The sequence below is a fragment of the Planococcus citri genome, chromosome 3 (genome assembly GCF_950023065.1).
Source record: "Planococcus citri chromosome 3, ihPlaCitr1.1, whole genome shotgun sequence".
Taxonomy (NCBI): domain Eukaryota; kingdom Metazoa; phylum Arthropoda; class Insecta; order Hemiptera; family Pseudococcidae; genus Planococcus; species Planococcus citri.
In genome coordinates this window covers 10,392,119-10,413,880 of record NC_088679.1, presented here as the reverse complement: position 1 = coordinate 10,413,880, position 21,762 = coordinate 10,392,119, and the positions used below count along the sequence as shown (strand labels likewise).

The 21,762-nt window shown below is 31.6% G+C and overlaps 1 protein-coding gene across 5 annotated transcripts in view; it reads left to right on the top strand.

Annotated features, from left to right (window-relative positions):
* The window catches only part of LOC135840695 (sodium-independent sulfate anion transporter), a 30,296-nt gene extending 8,587 nt beyond the window's left edge, over positions 1-21,709 (top strand). For 2 of the 5 annotated variants that reach the window (XM_065357343.1, XM_065357341.1), the window contains 15 exons: positions 3,648-3,748; positions 3,843-4,000; positions 4,166-4,483; positions 4,591-4,706; positions 11,417-11,629; positions 15,696-15,891; positions 16,870-17,093; positions 17,224-17,401; positions 17,492-17,656; positions 17,747-17,908; positions 17,989-18,129; positions 20,316-20,461; positions 20,563-20,736; positions 20,829-20,982; positions 21,085-21,709. In XM_065357343.1, coding sequence (XP_065213415.1) covers positions 11,435-11,629; positions 15,696-15,891; positions 16,870-17,093; positions 17,224-17,401; positions 17,492-17,656; positions 17,747-17,908; positions 17,989-18,129; positions 20,316-20,461; positions 20,563-20,736; positions 20,829-20,982; positions 21,085-21,233 — 1,884 coding nt within the window. In that variant the 5' untranslated portion in view covers positions 3,648-3,748; positions 3,843-4,000; positions 4,166-4,483; positions 4,591-4,706; positions 11,417-11,434 and the 3' untranslated portion in view covers positions 21,234-21,709. Of the gene's footprint in view, positions 1-3,647; positions 3,749-3,842; positions 4,001-4,165; positions 4,484-4,590; positions 4,707-10,611; positions 10,750-11,104; positions 11,328-11,416; positions 11,630-15,695; positions 15,892-16,869; positions 17,094-17,223; positions 17,402-17,491; positions 17,657-17,746; positions 17,909-17,988; positions 18,130-20,315; positions 20,462-20,562; positions 20,737-20,828; positions 20,983-21,084 lie in introns of those variants that run through there. The other 3 variants (XM_065357342.1, XM_065357344.1, XM_065357345.1) reach the window with 3 other exon arrangements.
* The last annotated feature ends 53 nt before the right edge of the window (positions 21,710-21,762 follow it).

Here is a 21,762-nt window from a genome sequence, read left to right as displayed (position 1 = left end):
AATATTGTTTAAATTATTCTACGTAGAAAATCTAGAATTGGACAGAGACAGAACCTCTAGATCAGTTTAAGATCTCAGGTCGAAAAATCCATATTTAGATCAAGATCGTTCACCGATCTGGTGTCTTCGATATAGAAAAAAAATTCTCCGAAATTACGCGGTGTTCATTTGAATGATTAGACATTTTGCGGAAAATAATATAAATCGCTTTGAAAAAAAAAACAAGATTGTGTTGTTCATTAATAATATGTACTATGCAACATTAACATTATATTGGACACAAAAGTAATACGAACACGAATTTTAAAAATAACTTATAGGTACACATTACGTTACCTATACAATGAATACCTACATGGGTATATTTCTTTTAAACTAGGTACTTAATACTTATGTGTGTCTATCGATGAGATAGCTTAAAGGCTCGTCAAGTCGTCAATTTTTTTTACAAATGGAAAACATGAGAATGATTATCTGTTAACATTGCCTAAAACTTGTAAAAATGGTTGCTAAGTAGATACTTAAAAAAAATAATCGAAATTTCCGTAGATTGATGGGGAGAGGAGCGAGGGGGATAGAGTTGACTGAATTTTGAAGGAATTAGAAGCTAGAAAAACTGAATCTTTGGACAGAAATTTCGCTGACTGAGGGTGAGGGGCATTCACGTCTTGATTTGAGTAAAAATCATCATTTTTTTCAAAAAGAAATACCTACAACGTAAAGTTGCGTGAAAATGTTTAAAAATCACTGAAAAATTATGAAAAATTGATTGTACCGAAGTAAAATATGATTGAATTGGCTTAAACAAAATTGGAAAAATCATCAAAATTGCTTCGAATATTGTTCAAAACGTTACGAAAATTAGACAAAATTTACGTTTGGAATTTTTCGTTGCGTCTTAAAGATTCATCTTGATTACAATGCTTTACAGGTACCTCTTAAAAATGAACACAAAATATGGCAATACTTATTGGTTGTTTTTTTTTTGAATGACAAATTTGTGTAAAGTTATTAATGTTTTGATTTTTTTTTGTTGTTGTTAATTGCTTTCGAATTTTTTATGAAAGGGGAAGGGAAGGGACATCTGGAAATATTTTCAAAAATCCGTTTCAGTTGTTTTATCATAAGCTGAAGGGAGATTTCTGAAAATTTGCGATAAAAAAAATGGTGGACATAGGTTATTTGTGAGAGGAAGGGGGGGGGGATTCGAGAACTTTTAGAGTTGAATTTGAGTTTTTTTAATGAGCTGAAGGGGGGTTTCTAGAAGTTTGACCAAATTTGAGGGAGAGAATGGTACTTACTTGGTGAAAAAAAGGGAAAAATTAAAACAAACACTCTTATATTTTTTTTTCTTTTTAATTCGGTCTCTGAATTATTTTTTTCTGTTGCTGGGCACAGGGATGAAAAGCCTTAAAATGAAACTTCAGCTTTTGGCTTTCAGCTTGAAATTTCAAAATTGAAACTTTTGGCAGTTTTGGCTTTAGCTTTTGGCTATCTCAATTTTTACGGCTTGCTTCAGCCAAACTTTCGACTTCCAATGGCTTTCCCTTATATTTTCAGCTATATTTCATAAGACTTTTAGCTTTAAACTTTTGGCTTTAAGCTTTTGACTTTGAACTTTTAGCTGATACACCATCAATTTATCAAAAAAAAAGGGGAATTAAAAATTAGATCAGTTACATTGATTTCATAATTAATTAGTGATGGAGAACATTCATCGCTAGAATTATTTTCTTTTTTTTTTCATATTTTAATTAAATTATTGCATTAAAAATTAAAATAAAATTGAATGAATTTTTTTTCATTTGTTTGTTTCTTCTGAATTTAGAGAATTCAATCCTGCAAAAAAGCCTTTGAAGAAGCCAAAAAAAATGAAACTTACCTTATTCTTGGCCAAAGGATCCAGATTTTCTTTGCACGGCTCTGTATGTGGGGGAAAGAAGGGGAGAGAGATTCCGAGAATTTTCGGAGTTCAATTTCTGCATTTAAAATTTTTCTTATCATCATTTGCGAATTCAAGGAAGATTTTTGGATTTAAAAAAATGAAAAAGTGAGGAGTTCTTGGGAAAATTACAACTTTTTTTTAAAAAAGTGATGCAGTATATTACCTTTCTTGTCATTTTTTTGAAATTTGTATTATAAATTTTTCATCGAGTGCGGAGAGGTTGAAAATTTTTTGGAATTCTACTCATTTTTGGGAAGTGAGGGGAAAATTGATAAAATTTGGTAAAATGTCTTGAGGCGAGAAGATTTTTGAAAAAATTGTTGCTTTTTTGAAATACATAATTTTCCATGTAACTAGGCATATTACAATTTCTTTTTTCAGAAATTCGAGCGTGGAGCTCTTTGTGTGGAAAGGGTACGAAAGTTCAAAAATGTTCAAAATTGAATTTGACTCAACTTTGTTGGGGGGGGGGGGGGGTAATACACTAAAAAATATATTTATAAATCACTTTCAAGCCAAATTTTCACTCAATATTACGTAATTATCTTTTTTTTAACCAACCTCAATATTTACGAATAGGTGATATAGTTTTACGACATTTCAGGGTCTTGGAAAGTGATAGAAGAATCGATTTGCCCCTGAGCCCTGCTCGATTTCCTGATCAATCCAAAGCCTGAAGGGCTCTAAATGGATAATTTATAAATTGTTTTTTATATATATTATATTGTTTAAACAGTCACAAGGTATTAGATACATAAGTGACTTGATATCAGTAAATTATACATCTTAAAATTAAATCATTGTAGGTACTTTATATCTCGAATAAATTTTAGTAGATCACAATAATTATTTTCTAAAAAAGGATTTGGATTACGATAAATTTTATGTCATAATCTAGAGTTATTAAATTTTGGACAATCAAATATGACATGATGGGCTATCGCTTTCAAAACATAAATCATAATTGATTAAAAAATTGTAATTTTAATAATTTTTTTGGGAGATACTTCGTTTTTCATATTTATTTCAAACAGTTTATAATGATGTTTCTATCAGAGTATTTTTTTTTTTTTTTTTTTTAATAAAAATTAATCTGTTTTGAACTTTTGACATTTATACAAATTTCATGTTTTTTTTTTCAGCGATTTTATGTCATATACTTACGTTTGTCAAGTTTCACTATTGGCTTTGTTGTATTTTTATGAAGCAGTTTTTCTCAAAAATATTCTTGAATGGTTGAAGTTTGAAACCTTCTGTGAAATGAATTTTCAAAAACTAGGTATCGATTTTATACGTAGTATGAAACTCATATCATTCAAGGAAGTTTGAAACCTTCTGTGAAATGAATTTTCAAAAACTAGGTATCGATTTTATACGTAGTATGAAACTCATATCATTCAAAATTGCTCCACTCCGCTCCAAAAAATTGCTTGAATTTTTGCATAAAATGTTTGCAATAATTTATAAACTTTTTTTTTTAAATTACAAATTGATTTTGTGAGAATTGATCGGTTTTCGACTTTCGTCCTCCTTGGGGGGAAAAAATGAAACATGTGTCTAGCGAAGTAACAAGAATTGTAATCCCTCCCCCTTTCCCTCTCCTCATCATTTGATACCTACTTTGATTTGTGCATAGAATTCTTAAAAATTACATTTTCTGATGTTTTCTGACTAATTTAATGGAATTGATTTTAATTTTCAGTCTTTCTGCAAGAATGTAATTCTATGGTTTTGATCATTTTGAGCTTTGATGGATTTTGAGTGTTGGCTACATCGACATTTTTTTGAACTAAAAGGCCGATGGTTGGTTGGCTAAAAAAATATATTCAAAAGATCTACTTAGGTATACAAAAATATATTCACTAGGTATTAAAATTTTTGAATTTTTATGTTTCAGGTCCAGAGTTTTGGGATATCTTTTCCTTGCAGTTCTGAATTTGAGCATAAATCTGTCAATCTTCTTTTTATCGACTGAGGCTAATAGAAGAAAGATGAATGTAAATTTAATTTACCAGATCACACCTGACCTGACAATTGAAATCGTACTCGTACGAGGTACGATCGTATTTTATTTACACGTTCGGAGTTGTTTTTTTTTTCATCTACAGACGAAGATGCTGTTTGGAAAAAAAATATCAATACCGGGCCTACCGGGGTATATTGGATAATTTTATCGACTTTATCTCATCGTATGATCGTAATAATTATGAAATTTTGCAGAACTTGAAAATAATCCAACAGATTACAATAAACGGACAAAAACCGAAGATGAATTTATCCAACCGACGTTGATTTCAACCGCCAATGGCAACACTGCACGAGTCTACCGCTTTCGAAAAATCTTTCATTTCGAAATAACTCGAATGGCGAACGTTCGCTAGCATTTCATTTCGGCGAGAAGGAAGTTCAATCACATCATGCGCATTCCACGCGAATTCGAATTCGTTTTGTGTACATATTTCGCGTACGAATTCCGTTACTCGCTATCAGTAATCCACAAATCCAGTATTTTGGACGTGGTTTTTTTGTAGTTTACAAGTACATAATCTCAATAAATTAATAATTAATCCCTAACGATAATTTTTTCCCAGTTTGTTTTATTTTTAAAATTTAAAATGTCGTATTTTTATTTTTATTTTCCGTAGTCGAACTAATGTGCCCTTTGAATTAACGAACATGTCTATTTTTACATCGGTCGTCGGCTGAAATTCCATTTGTAATTTTTACCTGGAGAAGTATGCTTGTTTTGGATCAGTTTTAGGTACGTGTTTATGCATTTTTTTTTTCGTACATTATTTTATTTTTTAATTCTTCGATGATACGAGTTTACTTTACGTATAGGTTTGTTTTATTTTACATTCGCGACGATATTTTTATTACGAGGGGTTTTCACGAATCGAGGATTTAAGTTTTTTTTTCTGCAAATGCCTTCGAATTCATTTCGATTCGTGTATGTGTGTTTTAAAGGTACTCGAAATTGAATCGAATAAAAAATATGTTTTTTTTTTAAATTTTAAATTTAATACGGACTAGATTTTGAGACGGTGTCACTTCGAAATCGATGTATTTTTGTCGACAAACCCATGTATTGATTTTTTTCACGTTACCAACGCCGGCAAACTAGGTACATTACTCGATTTATTGAGGTCGTTGTAATTAAAAAAAAATTAATTTCTTTCCGCGTGATTTTTCTGAAAATATTTTCACCTGCGATTTCACCGCACCGGTGAAAAGAGCTAGAATTAAGCAGGGGTGCTCAGTCGATCGTGAAGCTAAATTTGTCTACCCATCGACCTCTTCGATATCCATTCCATTATGGCAGGAGTCCAATAAGTATAAAAACTGGTTCATACCTACGATAGGTGCTCGGTACAACGTCCGAGATAAATTTATATAAAGCCAACTTCACCTTTGTATACTTTCTAATACACCTTTCAGTTGCAAAAAAATCCAAATGTGAGAAATGTTTGCCAAAAACAATCCATATTGTCGATCGATCTACTAGAACACGTGGTTTTATAAAAAAAAATCACATAGTGGATGACGAAGGGGAATAAGGGTCTAGGATGGATTGAAAAATTTCAATTAAAAAAAAAAAAAAAAAAAACAGAAATTTTTCAAATGTCGTGATCTTTGACTTTGAGAAAGGAATATCACTGCTCGAGGAAGGGAATACGAATTTATGGTGAATATTTTTCGATATCTATAGGTAATAGGTACTTATATCTTTATGGATCTCTTAGCTTGTTAGGTACATACTTATGCAAATAGTACGAGCTGCAGATCTCGACTGATTTATTTATCATTTGTAAAAAGCGTATAATTTCACTTTTTAAATTGGTATTTCTTTTATAGTGTTTTTTTGTGTGCCTTTGATCAATTCAATTACCAGAATGTGAAATATTGGCGGGTTAACGAAGGTTAAACGAAGTTGAAATGTCTATCTGTGCGTGCAGATGCGGTTAATATTTATTTAAAATGAAAATACTCGAGTGTATAAATTTTATACGAATTGATCTATTTTTATCGTATATTACGTGTAACCTTGCGGCATCGGCATTCATAGAGCAATCGGTTGTGCATGTGTGATTTATGAAATTACACGAGTAACCAGTATTCTCACTTTCATTGGATAAAGATCGCCAATCGGCGCGATGGTATAGGTTAATTCAGCGACATACTGCGCTAGGCTTATTGTACTCGAGTACGAGATGATTGTTTTCGTTGTTCAATTTTTTTTTCACCTTTTTTTATTTCGTCGTCGTCGTTGTCATTTCGCATTTTTATTGTTTCTCTGCGGTTTCATGAATGTAATTTCGGATCCCGCAGCGCGTGTCATAACCGGTAACTGGTTAAATTATGTGCGAGTTGGATGAGGTATGGGTAGAGTCGTTCTTTTGTGATGTTCTGGTCTCGGGTTATGATGGTGATTATGGTTGGTGATATGGTGGAAGGGTTTAAAAATTATGATGGTTTTGGTACATAAATTGATGATTGATAAGTATTTATGTATATTTTAGATAAGGGGAAAATTGATGAAATTTGCTGCATTGGGCTTTAACTGATTTTGAGACGATGAAATTTTACAAAAATAATTAATAAAATGATGTTTTCATTTCATAGAATCAGATTCAGGCATTTTTTTTTTATCATCCACATTTTTTCATCGAAGAGGAATATTGTACGGATTGTGAATTTGAATTTTGAGATAGTGGAAATCACCACCTCTTCCCCTCACTCTTTGCCTCTACCATCCACCATCGACAACTTCGAGCTCATATTACCCACAAAGATTACATCTGAACATTTCCTCATTTTTCAAATTATTTTAATAATGTCAACTTTATCTGATCTCTAATTAGATAAAATTGAATCCGATGAGTTTTTTTTTTTTTTTTTTTTTAATACGACAATTTTAAAATTTTTTCATCATGAGGTAAGGTGTTTGGAATGAGATTCCGATAAACTGAATCGACAACCTCCGTCCATACTTTCGAGAGACTTTCTCGACCATTTAGGCACTGATCTGACTCATTTAATGGTCCAAAAAATGCACGAAATGATGAAAAAATTGAACGGTCTATCGTTATTCCTGAAACTTTAATTTTCAGTCCTATTCAAATCATACAGTTACGTTTGAAGGACAAATTTTGACTTGAATTGAGAGAATGGTATTTTTTTGGGAGATTTTGGGATCTCAGAAAATGTAAAAATAACGCAAGAAATCTCGCCTTTTCTCAGATCTCACCCATGTCGAAGGTGGTGGCTTTCAAAACGTCTTAATTGTCAGAATATGATCTAGAAAAAAGATTCGCAAAGTTGTAGCTGGTCATTCGCTCAGTTTGAGTTTTTGGGCATTACGAAAAAAAAAAAAAAAAAAAAAGAAATGGGGCCGAAAATATTTTTTTTTTTACCAATGTGGGAAGTGGATCTCAAAAGTTCAAGACGTGTTGGTAGTTGGAATGTGACTTGCTAAGATAATTTCTATAGAGTTGTAGATTTTTATTGGGCATTTTTTTTTCTTTCTAAATTTGGACTTGAAAAATGAACCACATTTTTTCTCAATCATTTGAAAAGTGGTCCTCAAAACGTGTTCGTAGCTGGAATATGACCTAGAATGACGATTTATAGAGTTTATGTAGCTGTCCACTGCCCAGTTGCATATTTTGAGATTTTTAATAATTTTTTTCGAGAAAAATCAAGCTCAAAAATGTATTTTTTCTCAAGTATGCCAAATGTGATCCTTGAAATGCATTGCTAGCCAATTAAAATATACCTCAGAATGAATATCTCTAAAGTTGTAGCTGCTCAAGTGCTCAATCGAAAATCTTGAAATTTTAGGATATTTTTTTGAAAAAATTTTGACTTTGAAAGAACATTTTCTCTCTCCAATGTTTAAAGTGGCCCTCAAAACATACTGACAGTTGGAATATCACCTAAAGAAAAGGTTTAGGTACGGACTACGGAGTTTTAGCTGCCCTATCACATATTCTGTGACTTGAGTTTTCGTTTTTTAAGCCAAAAAATACATTTTTTCACTCGTGTGGAAAGTGATCCTCAAAATGTGTTGACTGTTGGCAGAACTTATCTAGAAACATATCATTTCCAGGATTATAGCTGGCTATTTGCTCATTTCGAGATCTTGAGTCATTTTTTTTTTTGAAAAAATTTTGACTCAAAAATTACCCTTGTTCACTACGTTTTCTCATTTATGTGAGAAGTGGTCCTCAAAACATGTCAACAGTTGGCTTATGGCTTAGGAAGAAAATTTCCATAGTTGTGACAAATCATTCGCACATTTTTGAATTAATGATTTTGGAAATTGGATTGAATGGTTCTTTTTCTTAAAAAACTAAATTCAGCCCCTCAGGCCCTCAAATTATATATAACTTAAAGAAAAACCTTATAAGTGTAAATTTCACAAAAATCAATTTCAGAACAATTTTTTTTATACTTACGTTTTACTTGATTTTGCGTCAATTTATTTTTTAGTCTTGCCTGGGATAATTTATCATGAAAATTAGCAGGTTAGAAAAATCGATTTTTAATTTTTTTAAATTCTGTCCGAGACGACCAAGTTGAAAAATTTTTTACGTGGACAATTTTTCATTTAAAAAACATAGAAATGTAGGTTCTTGAATTTAAAAATCCAAAAAATTTGCATTCTGAGAACAAAATTTGAGTTTGTATGTGTACGATTTTTTAATTCTTGGTTTTCTTCTCTTTGCTTCACCTTTATTCCTTCGACAATTGTTTTCGGTGGTCTTGGAATTGTTTGCATGGGGAGGGGGGGGGGAGAAGTAGGAAGAGGTGCGTTAAAAAACTTATTACCTGTAGAAAATTCCAAACAAATATTTTCAAAATTTAATGTATAATATTTGAAGTCAAAAATTGCAGCGAAGTAGTTTGAAATCTTTGCTTTGCCATCTTATTGTGAGAAGCTTAGCATAAAAATTTCCTCAAAAGTTTTTTCGTGAGCCCTATTTTTAAAAATATACAGAAGAAATATTATTCTTTGATAAATTCAAACTAAAAAGGTGTAAGTATTGTAGTCATTCTGATTCAAAAAGTTCATCAAAATCTTGAAAATATTGCATGTTTTGTGTAATTAATACTTACCTACTTATTATGATTTTTGGAACTTTTAAAGAGAGTGATCGCTGATCAGTATAATAAAACTGTTTCTGTTTGCTTTGTTGAGTTACAGCATTTTGAATCCAATACTTGAATTTCTTTCTATAAATTATGATTTTTTACATGTTTGTTCTAAATATGAAAAAATATTTTTGAAATGGCATTTTTGGATATCCCTGAATAGAGTGAAAAATATGGAAATTCGTAGCATGATGGTCTTGTTGGTTTGAACGATTATAATTACTCAAGAATCATTACAATTTTCATCAAAATTGAACTATTTTTTTTTTGTAGAATCGAAATTTCTGACGAGGAGAAAAATTTTAAGAGCATGTGTGGGTAAATTTTGAAATTCTAAAAAAAAAAAGTTGCCGATACTTTTACATGAAAAATAAATTCCGTGCTTTTGTGAGTTGGAAAAAATTTGCATTTTTGATTTCGAAAGTATTGACGACTCAATTAATTGGATTCATTTTTGAAAAAAATTTCTCAGTGATTGAATACATTTTATATTCTGAGCGAATGGATGAATATTTTGCGAACAATGGTAATTTTTGGTTTCGGAAATTATTAAATTTTAAACAAAAATTTTTCTCAATTTTGAAATTTGGAACCATGAATTACATTTTTCGGCATCTTATAGAATATCACGATTTTCAACTTGGCATCTTTGTTCTTACAAAATAGCTACCATTACTGAAGGAAAGCTTACTTTAATCGTATTTTTTTGCCTAAAAATGGTCTAAATTAGTTCAAATTAGCCCACTACAATATAAAATGAAATTACATATTCTAAAAATTGAAAAATTTTAATGCAGTAATCGACAGGAATCTACACTGGGAGGAAAGTAACGAGAAGATCTTCAAATTTTGTGAAATTTCCCGGTTTGATATATTTTTTTAAAAAAAATTAGTGTTAAAATCTTGAAGAGGATTGTCTTCATCATTCTGATAGACATTGAACTATCAAATGATTCTGTTCGTTCTTCTTCTTCCCAAGCTGGTCGTTGAATCTGCTATTATTCAATTATTACGTAATCTAGAATAAAATTTGAATGATATAACCATTTGTGGAAACACATTTTAAGAAAAGAACCTGAATTAGCATTTGAAAATTTGAAATTATTAGAATGTGTGGGAGGAAACACGAATAAAGTGAATCCCTCTCTTGTTTTATTTCAAATAATTACGTAATTTTTACTAAACTTCGCTTACCTACTTAATCATCTTTTTGATTTTTTTTTTCATTTTGAGCAATTTTTTTGCATAATTATTTGTGGAGTATTCAATCATGGAGTTGATACTATGTGCATTACATACTTATGAATATTAGATTGGTACAAGTTATAGGTCCAGGTACATTGAACGAATCATTCGCAAGAACTAATTTAGTATACACGATCTATGTATTGGTACGCGCACATGACAATCGATATTGCAAGTCGAAGATTATTTTCACGAATACGCGAATAAACCGATTCATTAATATTGCTCGATGAAGTGTTCTAACGCCTATCTATTTTGTTTAGTACCTATTATTGTAAAATATTCTCTTATTTGTGACAGTCGTATTTTCAAAGAGTGTGCATGTGTATGTGTGTGTCTTGGTGTGTTTTTTTGAAAAAATACTTTTTCGCGATTATTGACGATTGTGATAAGTACTCAAAAAGGTAATTTTTTTTTCAAAATATGTGCCTATAATTTTCCACTGATTTATGTGTAAAAGCTTTTAAGACGAGGACAACGATATAAAATTCTCGTCACTTTCCGAAGGGTAGCTTAATTAAAGAAACCTTGAAATTTTAGCACTACTCTGGTAAAAATTGTTTGAAAATTCCGATAGAATTGAATGAAGTTGTTCTGAAGGTGCTATACTCGAGTACAACACTGTATACTGAATTAGACTTCTCGTTACAGTTTTACTCGTATTAGGTACCTACTTGTACTTATCGTCGTATACCATATGTGCTATTTACTGATATGGTTGTAGTAAAGGTACACGAAGGTGTTTCCAATTTGTTGGCAATGTGTCATTTTGTATTATCAACCAAGCTTTATGTGTATTGTTTCGTTATTCTAGATTCTACAGTACCTATTCATGTGAAAGTTTAACCTGAGTATAATGTCAAGTTATTAGCTGAAAAATAAGAATGTAAAGATTTAGGGAAATAAGCAAATGCTGACTTACTCTTCGATTGAATAGATACGTGAATTCCCTATCCCAAATCTGTAACATGTTTATACTCGAGTAGGCCTATATTTTGAGTTATTATTTCAACTAGTTCATTAATTATCAGTGATTATTATGTAATTTGGTTTTTGCGTTTGTTTGTTTAGTTCGGCAAAGTTTCCAAAATGAGTATGAAACTGAAGAAAAACGATCTTCCGTTTTGGAAGAAGAAACTTTACCGACGAGTTCCTATTTTATCGTGGATCAAAAGGTATACGATTGATGACGCTGTCAGTGATGTGATCGCCGGTATAACCGTAGGCTTGACGGTAATGCCTCAGAGTTTAGCGTACGCCACTTTGGCTGGACTGGATCCTCAGGTGAGTGATTTGAAATTTTCTATAAGAGTTATGATATCGTGACCTTAGCAATGATAACAGCCAAGAGGTGATTTTGGGGTAGTATTTTTTAAGGCCCAAATTTTCCAAAAAAAAATAAAAAGATTGGAGAAGTTAGAAATACCGAATAAGCAGCTGTTGAAGGTCACTTGCCTTCTTACTTATTGCATTTTTTTTTAGATTTTTTGTGCTATTTTTTCCTCATGCTGAGGCTTGACGAAGCGATGTGTCGAGGGGAGAGGGGAGTGAGACTGAAATTCTCCCATACTTTTCTCGCTAGATTTTACCAACTCCTCACTCCACATCCTGTCCCCCTCCCCAACCAAGATTTTTCCAAACAATTGGCCAGATCAGCCATGATGTGATTCGAACCATTTTTGAAAAAAGGAAGTAGAGGAAACAAAAATGTCGAATAAAAATTTTATTTGAATTTTTTCATTGATTGGATTATGTTTTTGGAATTTCTCGAGGTAATTTTCCATGCTGGGAATTGTTTGAAAATTTTTGCAGTAGAATGCGAAAGCTATGAAAAATAGATAATTGGAAACATAAAGCATTATTTTTTATGCAAAACGTTGATTCTCAATGTTTCAATATTTTCGAATTTTATATTGATCCAGGCCAAGAAAAGCGAGGGCAAAAGATTTCAAAGATTTCTAAATTTAAGTACATAGTAAACATCAATGGTTTTTGGTAATTTTTTGATTTTCCCAATTCACGAAACTTCTTCCCAACTTTTCTCAAATTTCCCAACTCACCCAATGTTCCCAAAAAGTCCAACTTTCTCCTAACGGTTTTCTATCGGGGGGGGGGGGGGGGGTGAGATACTCAGCTGCTCTCATGTTGGAGTAATTATCTACGAGTGTCATGAAAGTAATTTTCAGATTTGAAATTTTTTTGCAAACAAAAAAATTTTGCAGCAGTTCAGCCAGCTGGATGTAAATCCAAAATTTACTTATAAATTTTGATTTTTGGACTGTATTTATTACTAAAGAAAATAAAATTTTAGGGATCAAGATGAAAAAAAAAAAAAAATGCTTGAAATTTTACGAAATCGTCGCAATAAGAGTGAAAATTGAGGTAATTTGACGAGATGAATCTGAATATGGCAATGAAAAAAAACGTCGATTGAATGGGACTGTCTCTATAGGACGAGCAATGCTGTCCAATACTCTTTTTTGATTCTTTAGATAGACTCAACCTTTCGAAAAGAGCCAAAAATTGGTGTGGAAGTAAAGAACATATCTAAGAATATGTATTTTCAAAAAAATGAAATTTTGGTGAACGAAGAACTTGGGTCGTAAGGGTCATTTTCAAAATTTCAATATCGATTTTGGAAATCAAAAAATTTGTAAAATGTGAGGGCATTTACATTTTTTATTGACGGAGGATAAAGCTTGATCGAAAAACCATACAAATTACAAATAAAATGATATATCACCAGCCAAAAACTTCAGATGCTGAAATGCTTTTTCGATTTTTGGTGAATTTTTAAAAATCAGATGTGGGTCAAACAATGGGGAAAAAATTAATATTTCACTAAAAATAACCTAGAAAGGTGAAATTTGGTACACCCTACTTTCGACCCCCTTCTTCTGATTCATTGCAGACGGTTTCGAACCGTTTTGAGCAGTTTTGGAGCCTCCAGTAGATTTTTGAAAGTTGAAATTCTTACAAAAGTTCACCAAAATGAAGTTAAAAGACTAAAATTTACTCTGAACCTTAATTTTACCATATTGAGTCGACTAGAGAAAGGTTTCAAGACTTTTGGAGCCTCCAGTGACTTTTCAAAAATTCCAGTTTTTCAAAAAAACGCCATAAAATCAGTCCGTAAATCAACTTTAGCACGTATGATCGCGATTGATGCTTGTTAGTCACCTAAATGACCGATTGGCGATTACTCGTCATTTTCCGGAAGCGAGTGTCTAGATCTCCTGTGATTTTATGTTTGGAAATTTGACAAAAATACAGTTACGAACAGGCGGAAACCGATTTTGAAGAAAAAATTGTGTGTAATTGGTCAAGAAGGTCATTAAAAGACACCAAGTTCATTGAAACTGTTTTTGTGAACCTTTTTTTTTAAATTTGGAATTTTCAAAGTATTGCTAAAGGCTTTAGAACAGCTTGAAACCACCTCCAGTTGATTCATCGTGTTGAAATCAAAGTTTAAAGCACCCACGTTTCAGCTTTACAACCTTATGTGGTAAAATTTTGAGTAAATTTCAGTTTTAAAAAATCTGCTGGAGGCTCCAGAACTGCTCAAACCGTTTCGAAACCGTTTGCAATCGAAAGGAAAGGAGGATGGGTTGAAAATAGAGTACATTACCAAATTTTAGCCCTTCTAGGTACACTTGTTGAAATTTTGATTTTTTTTCCCATTTTCGGTCTACTTAAATAAGATTTTCAAAAATTCATCAAAAATCAAAAAATGCCTCTAAAATGTTATCTGCTGATGTATTTTTGTATGCTTTTTCAATTAAACTTCGCCAGTTTCAAAAATTTTCCTGCCAGTTGGGATATCTTCCTCGTAAGTGTGTGAATATCCTACTTTTTGTGGTTTCTCTTTTCTAGGAGGACTTCTCCTTAGAGAATGATAATTATTGAGATAGTGGGCTCTAAAATTTTTTTGTACTTGTACAAATAAGGTAACTACTTTGTGCAGAACAATTTGAAAAAATTCACTTAAGTCAGTTTATATATTTTACTCAACTTTTTCCTTCAAAAAATGTCTTATTTCAATATTTATTCTCGAAATGTTTTTTTTAAATTGAAAATACTTACCTACTTTAAAAACGAATTTACTGAGAGAAGGGAATTCGCCGGACAGTGGACATGCTCACATTTTGATAAGAATTTTGTATTTTTTTTTCGAGTTCAAACTTGAACATCATTTCCCAGCCCCCTTTAGCATTTTCCCCTCACATGCATTGACAAATTTTTGAAGCTGGAATTCCTGAAATTTTCTATTTTCAGCTCTTTACAAAATAGGTATGCTTAATATGTACCTACACTATAAATCCGCCGATGTTATTTTTTTGACTTCATTTCAAATTAGAGAACTATATATGCCCCCCCCCCACTTGAGAGCTCTGAATAAGTGATTTTTTTTAAAGGTTTATTTTAGAAAATGATTCCTTGTATCAGCTTAAGATTACTTGTACCACTCTCTTTTTCCACATTCCACATCCCATGACTTACAATATTAGTCATTGAATCAAAATATTGGATAATAGGCCTATTTATCGTCTCAAAACGTGCTCATTTCAATTACATTTCGTACTTCTGCTTATCAATATCGTCACTAAAACGAATTTCTCGATTTGGATTTTCATTCTTCGAAGCTATATCATTTCACGAATGCCTTGAGAAATGATTTTCGTTGATGGAAATAATCTTGAACATTACCCATCGACATTAATTACTCGATAAGGAAGAAGTTTTTTTTTTGAAATTTGCACGCGTTGTAAATTCATCGCGAAGGACGGTAGAATAATAGCGTTTGTTCTTAATCGACCCATCCTGTGCATTGTTTTGGTTGAAAGACATTTAAAAATTGGCGAGGCGAATTGCAACGAATGATTTACGTTTATTTGTGTCTTAGCTTGGTTTGTTTATTGAATTTAATTAGAATTGGAAAATTGGTTGCTTGACATTTTTGAAAGAGGGGTATGAAAATTATCAAATAAGTTTTATAGAATTCAAAAAAAAAAAAAAAAATTTAAAGGCTACGAAATTTAATAAAATCATGTATTGTGGAGGAAAATTTAGTCTAGAAGGTTTCAAACTTGTAAATAAAAGTTTGGCATTTTTTTTTTTTTTTTTTTTTTAATACTTAGCATAAAATGAATAATTCTAAATAATTGAATTTGTTATGCCTAGGAAGTTTTTAAAAAATTTTTTTTATTATTTTTATCAAGTCAAAGTATTATAAATTCATCTTATCCCCCTCTCATTTTTCTTCCAATTGAAATTTTTGTCTCATGTTCAGTTCATTGGATGTATTTTTGTTTAAAATAATAATTATTACATTTTTTTTTTCATTTTACAGTATGGTTTATACTCCGCATTCGCTGGCTGCATCGTGTATTGCTTATTCGGTAGCTGTAAAGATATCACGATCGGGCCTACGGCGCTGATGTCACTGATGACATACCAACAAGTGGCTGGACGTAATGCTGACTTCGCTGTTTTACTTTGTTTTCTCACCGGCATTATTCAATGGCTGATGGGGTTCTTTCATTTAGGTTAGTTACGCGATTCGATCATGTTTTTTGCATATGCCTATACGATACGATTATCACTCTTGTTAAATTTGAAAGTGTGTAGTGTGTTGAAGAGAGTTTACGAAATGAATGAATTCATGCTATAGTATACATATTACATATATCGTGTGCTCGAGAGTGATTATTATCCTCATGAAGCGGTCAATAACCTTTGTAGAATGTATGTACGTGTATGTTTACAATGTACACAATATTGGTAAAACTGTTCGAGAGAAAAGATGTTTCGAAGAATTTCTCGATTATGAAATGAAAGTGAGGCTTTCAAATTCGTGTTTTGTCGGATTTATTTTTGAGTTTTTGGCAGATTTTTGAAAATCAAAAAATGTAAAAAAATGTTTTGAGGGCAATTTTTAAACCTTTTTTTGATATTTAATTTTTTTTTGAGCGAAATGAACCGATTTAAATAATTTTTTTCAATTATACTCTCACATATCATTATTTTTTGTTTTCAGTCATTCTGGAGCCTCCAGCGATTTTTTTCAATTTTTTCCAGAAATTTGAAATTATTCTGGAAGGGCCGAAAATGAATTTAAGGTCCTAGTTGCAGGTGCCAAAGTTCATTTTTGGCCCTTCCAGAGCGATCTGAGTTTTCTGGAGAAATTTGAAGAATTGCTGGAGGCTCCAGAATGGCTCAAAACTAGTTCTTGTTAATGTATGGTAGTTGAATTGAAGAAATTATCCATATTGGTAAATTTTTCTCAAAAAAATTTATATTTCATAAAAAAGTTCAAAAATTTTCCCTAGAATAATTTTTTTTAATTTTCAAAAATTTTCCAAAAATCCAAAAAATGAACTCGAGCATCTGAAACTTTGGTTTGGAGGGGTTTAAAATATGCTCTTTTAATCTAGCTTTGTTTCGTTCGAATCGAAGATTCCTTCATTCAATAAAATATCTAATTAAAATTTACTATCTGAATTTTTTTTCATTATTCTGCGCAGGAGTATTGATTGATTTCATATCGATACCGGTTACCGTAGGTTTCACATCAGCCACCTCGGTAATCATAGCGGTATCTCAACTGAAAGGACTGCTAGGACTGAAGTTCGAATCAAACGGCGGTTTTCTAGACGCTCTTATCAACGTCCACAAGCACATACACGAGACCCAATGGACCGATTGCAGTCTGGGAATAATTTGTATCTTCGTTCTGCTAGTTCTAAGAGTAATTATCGCATTGCTTTTTTACACCTCGTTCTGCATAATAATTATCCTTTGTGAAATCGCAAATTTTCTCAACTCAAGAATGGTATCGCTTTAAAGGGCGTTTTCGTTCTATATTTTTTTCTTCGCAGAAAATCAAGGATATAGCGATGCGTAACAATAATCCGAACCAGACTGATCAACAGCGTTATATTCGAAAAGCTTTATGGCTTTTGTCCACCGCTAGAAACGCCATCGTTGTGATATTGTGCTCGTTGGTGGTCTACATTTACTACGATCCGACCAAAAAGCCGGTTGTGGTTTTAACAGGTACGGTTTTTGGGGAGTTTTCACAAACAATGGCTATAGGTAGTTTTGCATGATGAGAAATTTTTATTATTTATTTTATTCGTGTTTTAGGTCACGTGAAATCAGGCCTCCCTTCGATCAGTTTACCGCCATTTTCAACTAATGTGGGTGAAACTCACTTATCGTTTTTCAAAATGTGTACAGAATTGGGATCGTCGATTGTTCTAGTACCTGTGATCGCTGTCCTAGGAAATGTCGCGATAGCTAAAGCATTCGGTAAAATTTCACGAAATATTATCTCAATTTGATCGAGTATTTTTCTTTCGTATTCATTGTAGTTTTATTTATTTATTTATTTTTTTAAAGCCAGCGGTGACTCGATCGATGCTACTCAAGAATTGTATACTTTGGGAATATGCAACGTTCTAGGATCTTTCTTCTCATCTATGCCTGTCACCGGATCATTCTCGAGGAGTGCGGTTAATCATGCTAGTGGAGTTAGATCTCCCATGGGAGGGTTGTATACTGGTACGATGATATACGATAGACTTGTTTTTGTTCAGTTTTTAAGACGAGAGTTACTAATATGAGTTGGTTTTTTCGTACAGGTATTTTAATTTTATTGGCTCTGAGCCTGTTGACGCCTTATTTTTTTTATATTCCGAAAGCGTCGTTGGCTGCGGTCATCATCTGCGCAGTTATATTCATGATCGAGTACGAAGTGGTTAAACCTATGTGGAAATCTAGTCGTAAGTGAATTTGAAGTGTCTACAACGCTGTAGTGGGCTTTTGAAAGACATTTATTATGATAGAAAAGATGCATTTGATGAAAGATATCGAAGGTTTTTTGAATGGTATTGGATTTTGATGATGGGCAATTCCGAAACTATATTTTTAAGAACAGGTCAATAATTTCAAACCAATTTCCCTTTACTCGTTCAAAAAAAAAAAAAAAAATGTAAAAAATTTTGCTGAAAATGAAAACAGATTTAGTTCTAGAATTTTTTCTCGATTAAATTGGGAAAATGTGCTTTCATAAGTAGGTATCTTCTTAAAAATCTCTTTTTGGCAAAATTTCAGGTGCCCTGCCTTCCTTCTAGCCTTATGTTTCTCACTCAGTGGAATGTCTTGTCATCAAAATCCTAAAAAATTGGAAAAAGGCATGAAAAATGAAAAAAGTATTGAAAAGTTGGAAGAGAAGGGTACGTTGTTTTGATCGAGTCGAGAGGATCGACCTCAGAGTATCTAACAGATCCTTCCATTCAGGAAAAATACATACTTCTTTTTGCTCGATGGTCCTCTTTTTCCAAAAAGGTCTAAGAAAATCTCATATTTTTGTTCGAAGCTCCTTCATTTTTCCGAATTTCAAAATGGTTATTTTCAGTCAGTCAAAATTTTGCTGATTTTGTAAACAAAATATTTTCCAGTTGAGAGGGGGGGGGGTTAGATATTGGCTCATTTTTCATTTTGAAAAAACCCTCCTAAAGTTTTTTCTAAAGTCTTTATTTTTTGTTTTGAGATTTAGTTTTTCAGTCAATTTCTTGTTTTTGGAAGTCTGTTTTGATCTCGCTTTTTACGCTTTTTGAAGAATTTATGTAAAAAGCAGCAAATTTTTAAAATGCCTACCTTTTTCAGGATAAATTAAAAATTTTAATTTTTTAAAATTTTGAAAAAATTCCAATTTTTTGGAAAATAATTTTGTAAATTTACATTTTTTCTGCTTTTTGTTTTGAGGTTCAAAGAACAAAAAAAATTGAGTAATTATTCACTTTGTCAAAAAATTTTTACTTGATTTTTAAAAAATTCAAAATTTTTTAATATTTTTATGGCGATTTTTCAACTTTTTTTTCAAGTAAAATGCATCAGTATGAATAACTTTTTTTTAAAAAAAGAAAATAGTTTGAATAACAACTTTATTTCAAGCACTGCCTCCTACTCAAAAACTACAAAGTTTTTGATCATTCTGGAGCCTCCAATACTCTCAAAAAATTTCAAACTGATAAGGAAGGGCTAAAAATGAACTTTACAATCCATAAAATTGAATACTCTCTACTCCAAAATGGCTTTCGACCTCAATGGAAGGTCATTTTTTAGTTTTTAGCAACATTTTGAAAATTTATAAAGTTGAAAAAATCATATTTTTATGGCATTTTTTTGACTTTCTGCAATTTTTTTCAAAAAAAAAAAAAAGGAACCCTGGTGAATACTTTTTTTACCCCCCCTCCCCTCTTCCCAAACACACGCACACAATTCGGCTCTTTAGAAAATTATATTACTTTTTTTCGCAAAATGAGCAAAAAATTTTCAAATTTAAAAACTTGACTCTTATTTAAGTATTCAAAAAAGATTTCCATAAAGTTTGAAAAGAAATTAAAATCGAATTTTCAGCTCTTGCAATCAAATTTTCATGCTTTTAAAGAGAAATTTAAGCATAAATTGACGTATTCGAAATCCTGCTTAAAAATTTTAATTTGACTGAATAATGTTAAATTTGATGTTGGGAGATCAAAAATAAATGTTATAAATTCATTAAAAAAAGTAATGGTTTTGAAATTTTAGAAAAATTTTTCAAACAATTGAAAAATAAATTTGGGCAGTTGAAAACTTGGTCTTGAAGGGTCAGGAATGTGTTCGATTCAAAAATAAGTACAAGTTTTCTCTGAAAAAAAAAAAATGATACCTGAATTTGGATTGTATTTTTATGTTAGAAGGAGGAGAGGGAGGTAAACAGAAGAAAAAAGAACTGTAGAAATATCAATAAATCAGAAAATTTGGGTAGGAAGCTTGAAAAAAATGTACTTACCTACTCTTTTATATTCCTTCTTTCAAAAATAAGGATTGGTCATCCTGTGAAAATTGCTTCAAGCTTTTTAAAAGAATTCTTTACGAATATTTTCACGCACTTTATTAATTGTTTGTTTTTTTAATCCAACAGGTAAAGATCTAATACCTACTTTTGCCACGTTTGTCTTATGTCTGGTATTTGGAGTCGAACTGGGTATTTTAATCGGAGTTGGAATCAATATAATTTTATTGCTTATACCATCGGCCAGGCCTTTCTTACATTATGAGAAAACTAGGGTAAGTGTATCCTTCCAAAAATTATCACTTTGTGTTTTTTTTTCTCAGTAACCATTCCAAAAACCTATTTTAATGACACGTCTTTTTTTCTCATTATACAGACCACTTCAGGTCACGAATTTGTAATGGTGACCCCTGGTAATAGTTTGTATTTCCCAGCAGTAGATTTCCTTCGTACAAAAGTAGGTAAAATTGGAATCAAAGATGGATATTCTCGGTTACCAGTTGTGATCGACTGTCGTCATATTTTAGGAGCTGATTTCACCGCAGCTAAGGTAGGTATATTTTTGATAATTATTCGTAGACTGTATCTTCGAGTTGAATTTTTCTAACTTGGGTATTTTTTTCATTTTTAATTTTATCGCAGGGTATCAAATGCCTAATCGAAGATTTCAAAAAACGAAACCAACCATTGTATTTTTATAATCCTCATCCTCACGTTTTAGAAGTATTGAATTGCGTCAGTTTAGACGATTTTGATGAAATATCAACCATGAAAGATCTCGATTTGGTTCTTCAAAGTAAGTAGTAAATTAATAATTCAATAAGTTGTGTAGGCTCGAATACTAGTACGAAAAATGACCTACCTAGTCCAAGATACATTAATCAATTCGTTTACTCAGATAAAAAACGTAAAAGTAAACCGAACTCGAACCAACCAGTGACCAGTGACGGTGGCGAGGAGTGTTCGGTGTCACGCAGAAGTACTAAATCAACCGACGCCGATGAACCATTACTTTTAAATGGAGGAAACAATATCGAGTTGAAATAGCGAATTGTCTATTTTGTTGTTTTTTTTTCATTTTTCAGAAAAGCTCACGTAGATTATTTTTTATTCCTAACGAAGTATTAAAATTTTCACTTTGTCCGCAATAGAAGACTGAAGTAGGGAGGGGGGCGCATATTTTAAGATAAAAACCTGAAACAGTATTACAAATAATTCAAAATTCATCGCAGATTTGCGAGGTGGTTTCTTTTCATACTTCCTTTTGATGTGTTCAGTATTAAATGGTATTTCGCATCCGTCGTCGTCTGATCAAGTCGACTATAATTTTTTTTTAGGAGTTTTTTTACATTTTAGTTTTAATTTTAGAGTTTTATTTTGTATTCGAGTGTTTTTTTCTCTCTTTTAGATTCTTTTTACTTTTTTTTACGATTTGTTTAGATAATTAATCAAAATGTTTTTAATCAAATCAACGACGATATTTCTTTTTTGTATTGAAGATTAAATTTTTGGAGTAATTATTACCTACCTTTTTTTATTTCCTTTTTTTGGGGGTTTTTTAAGAAGTGAAAGATAA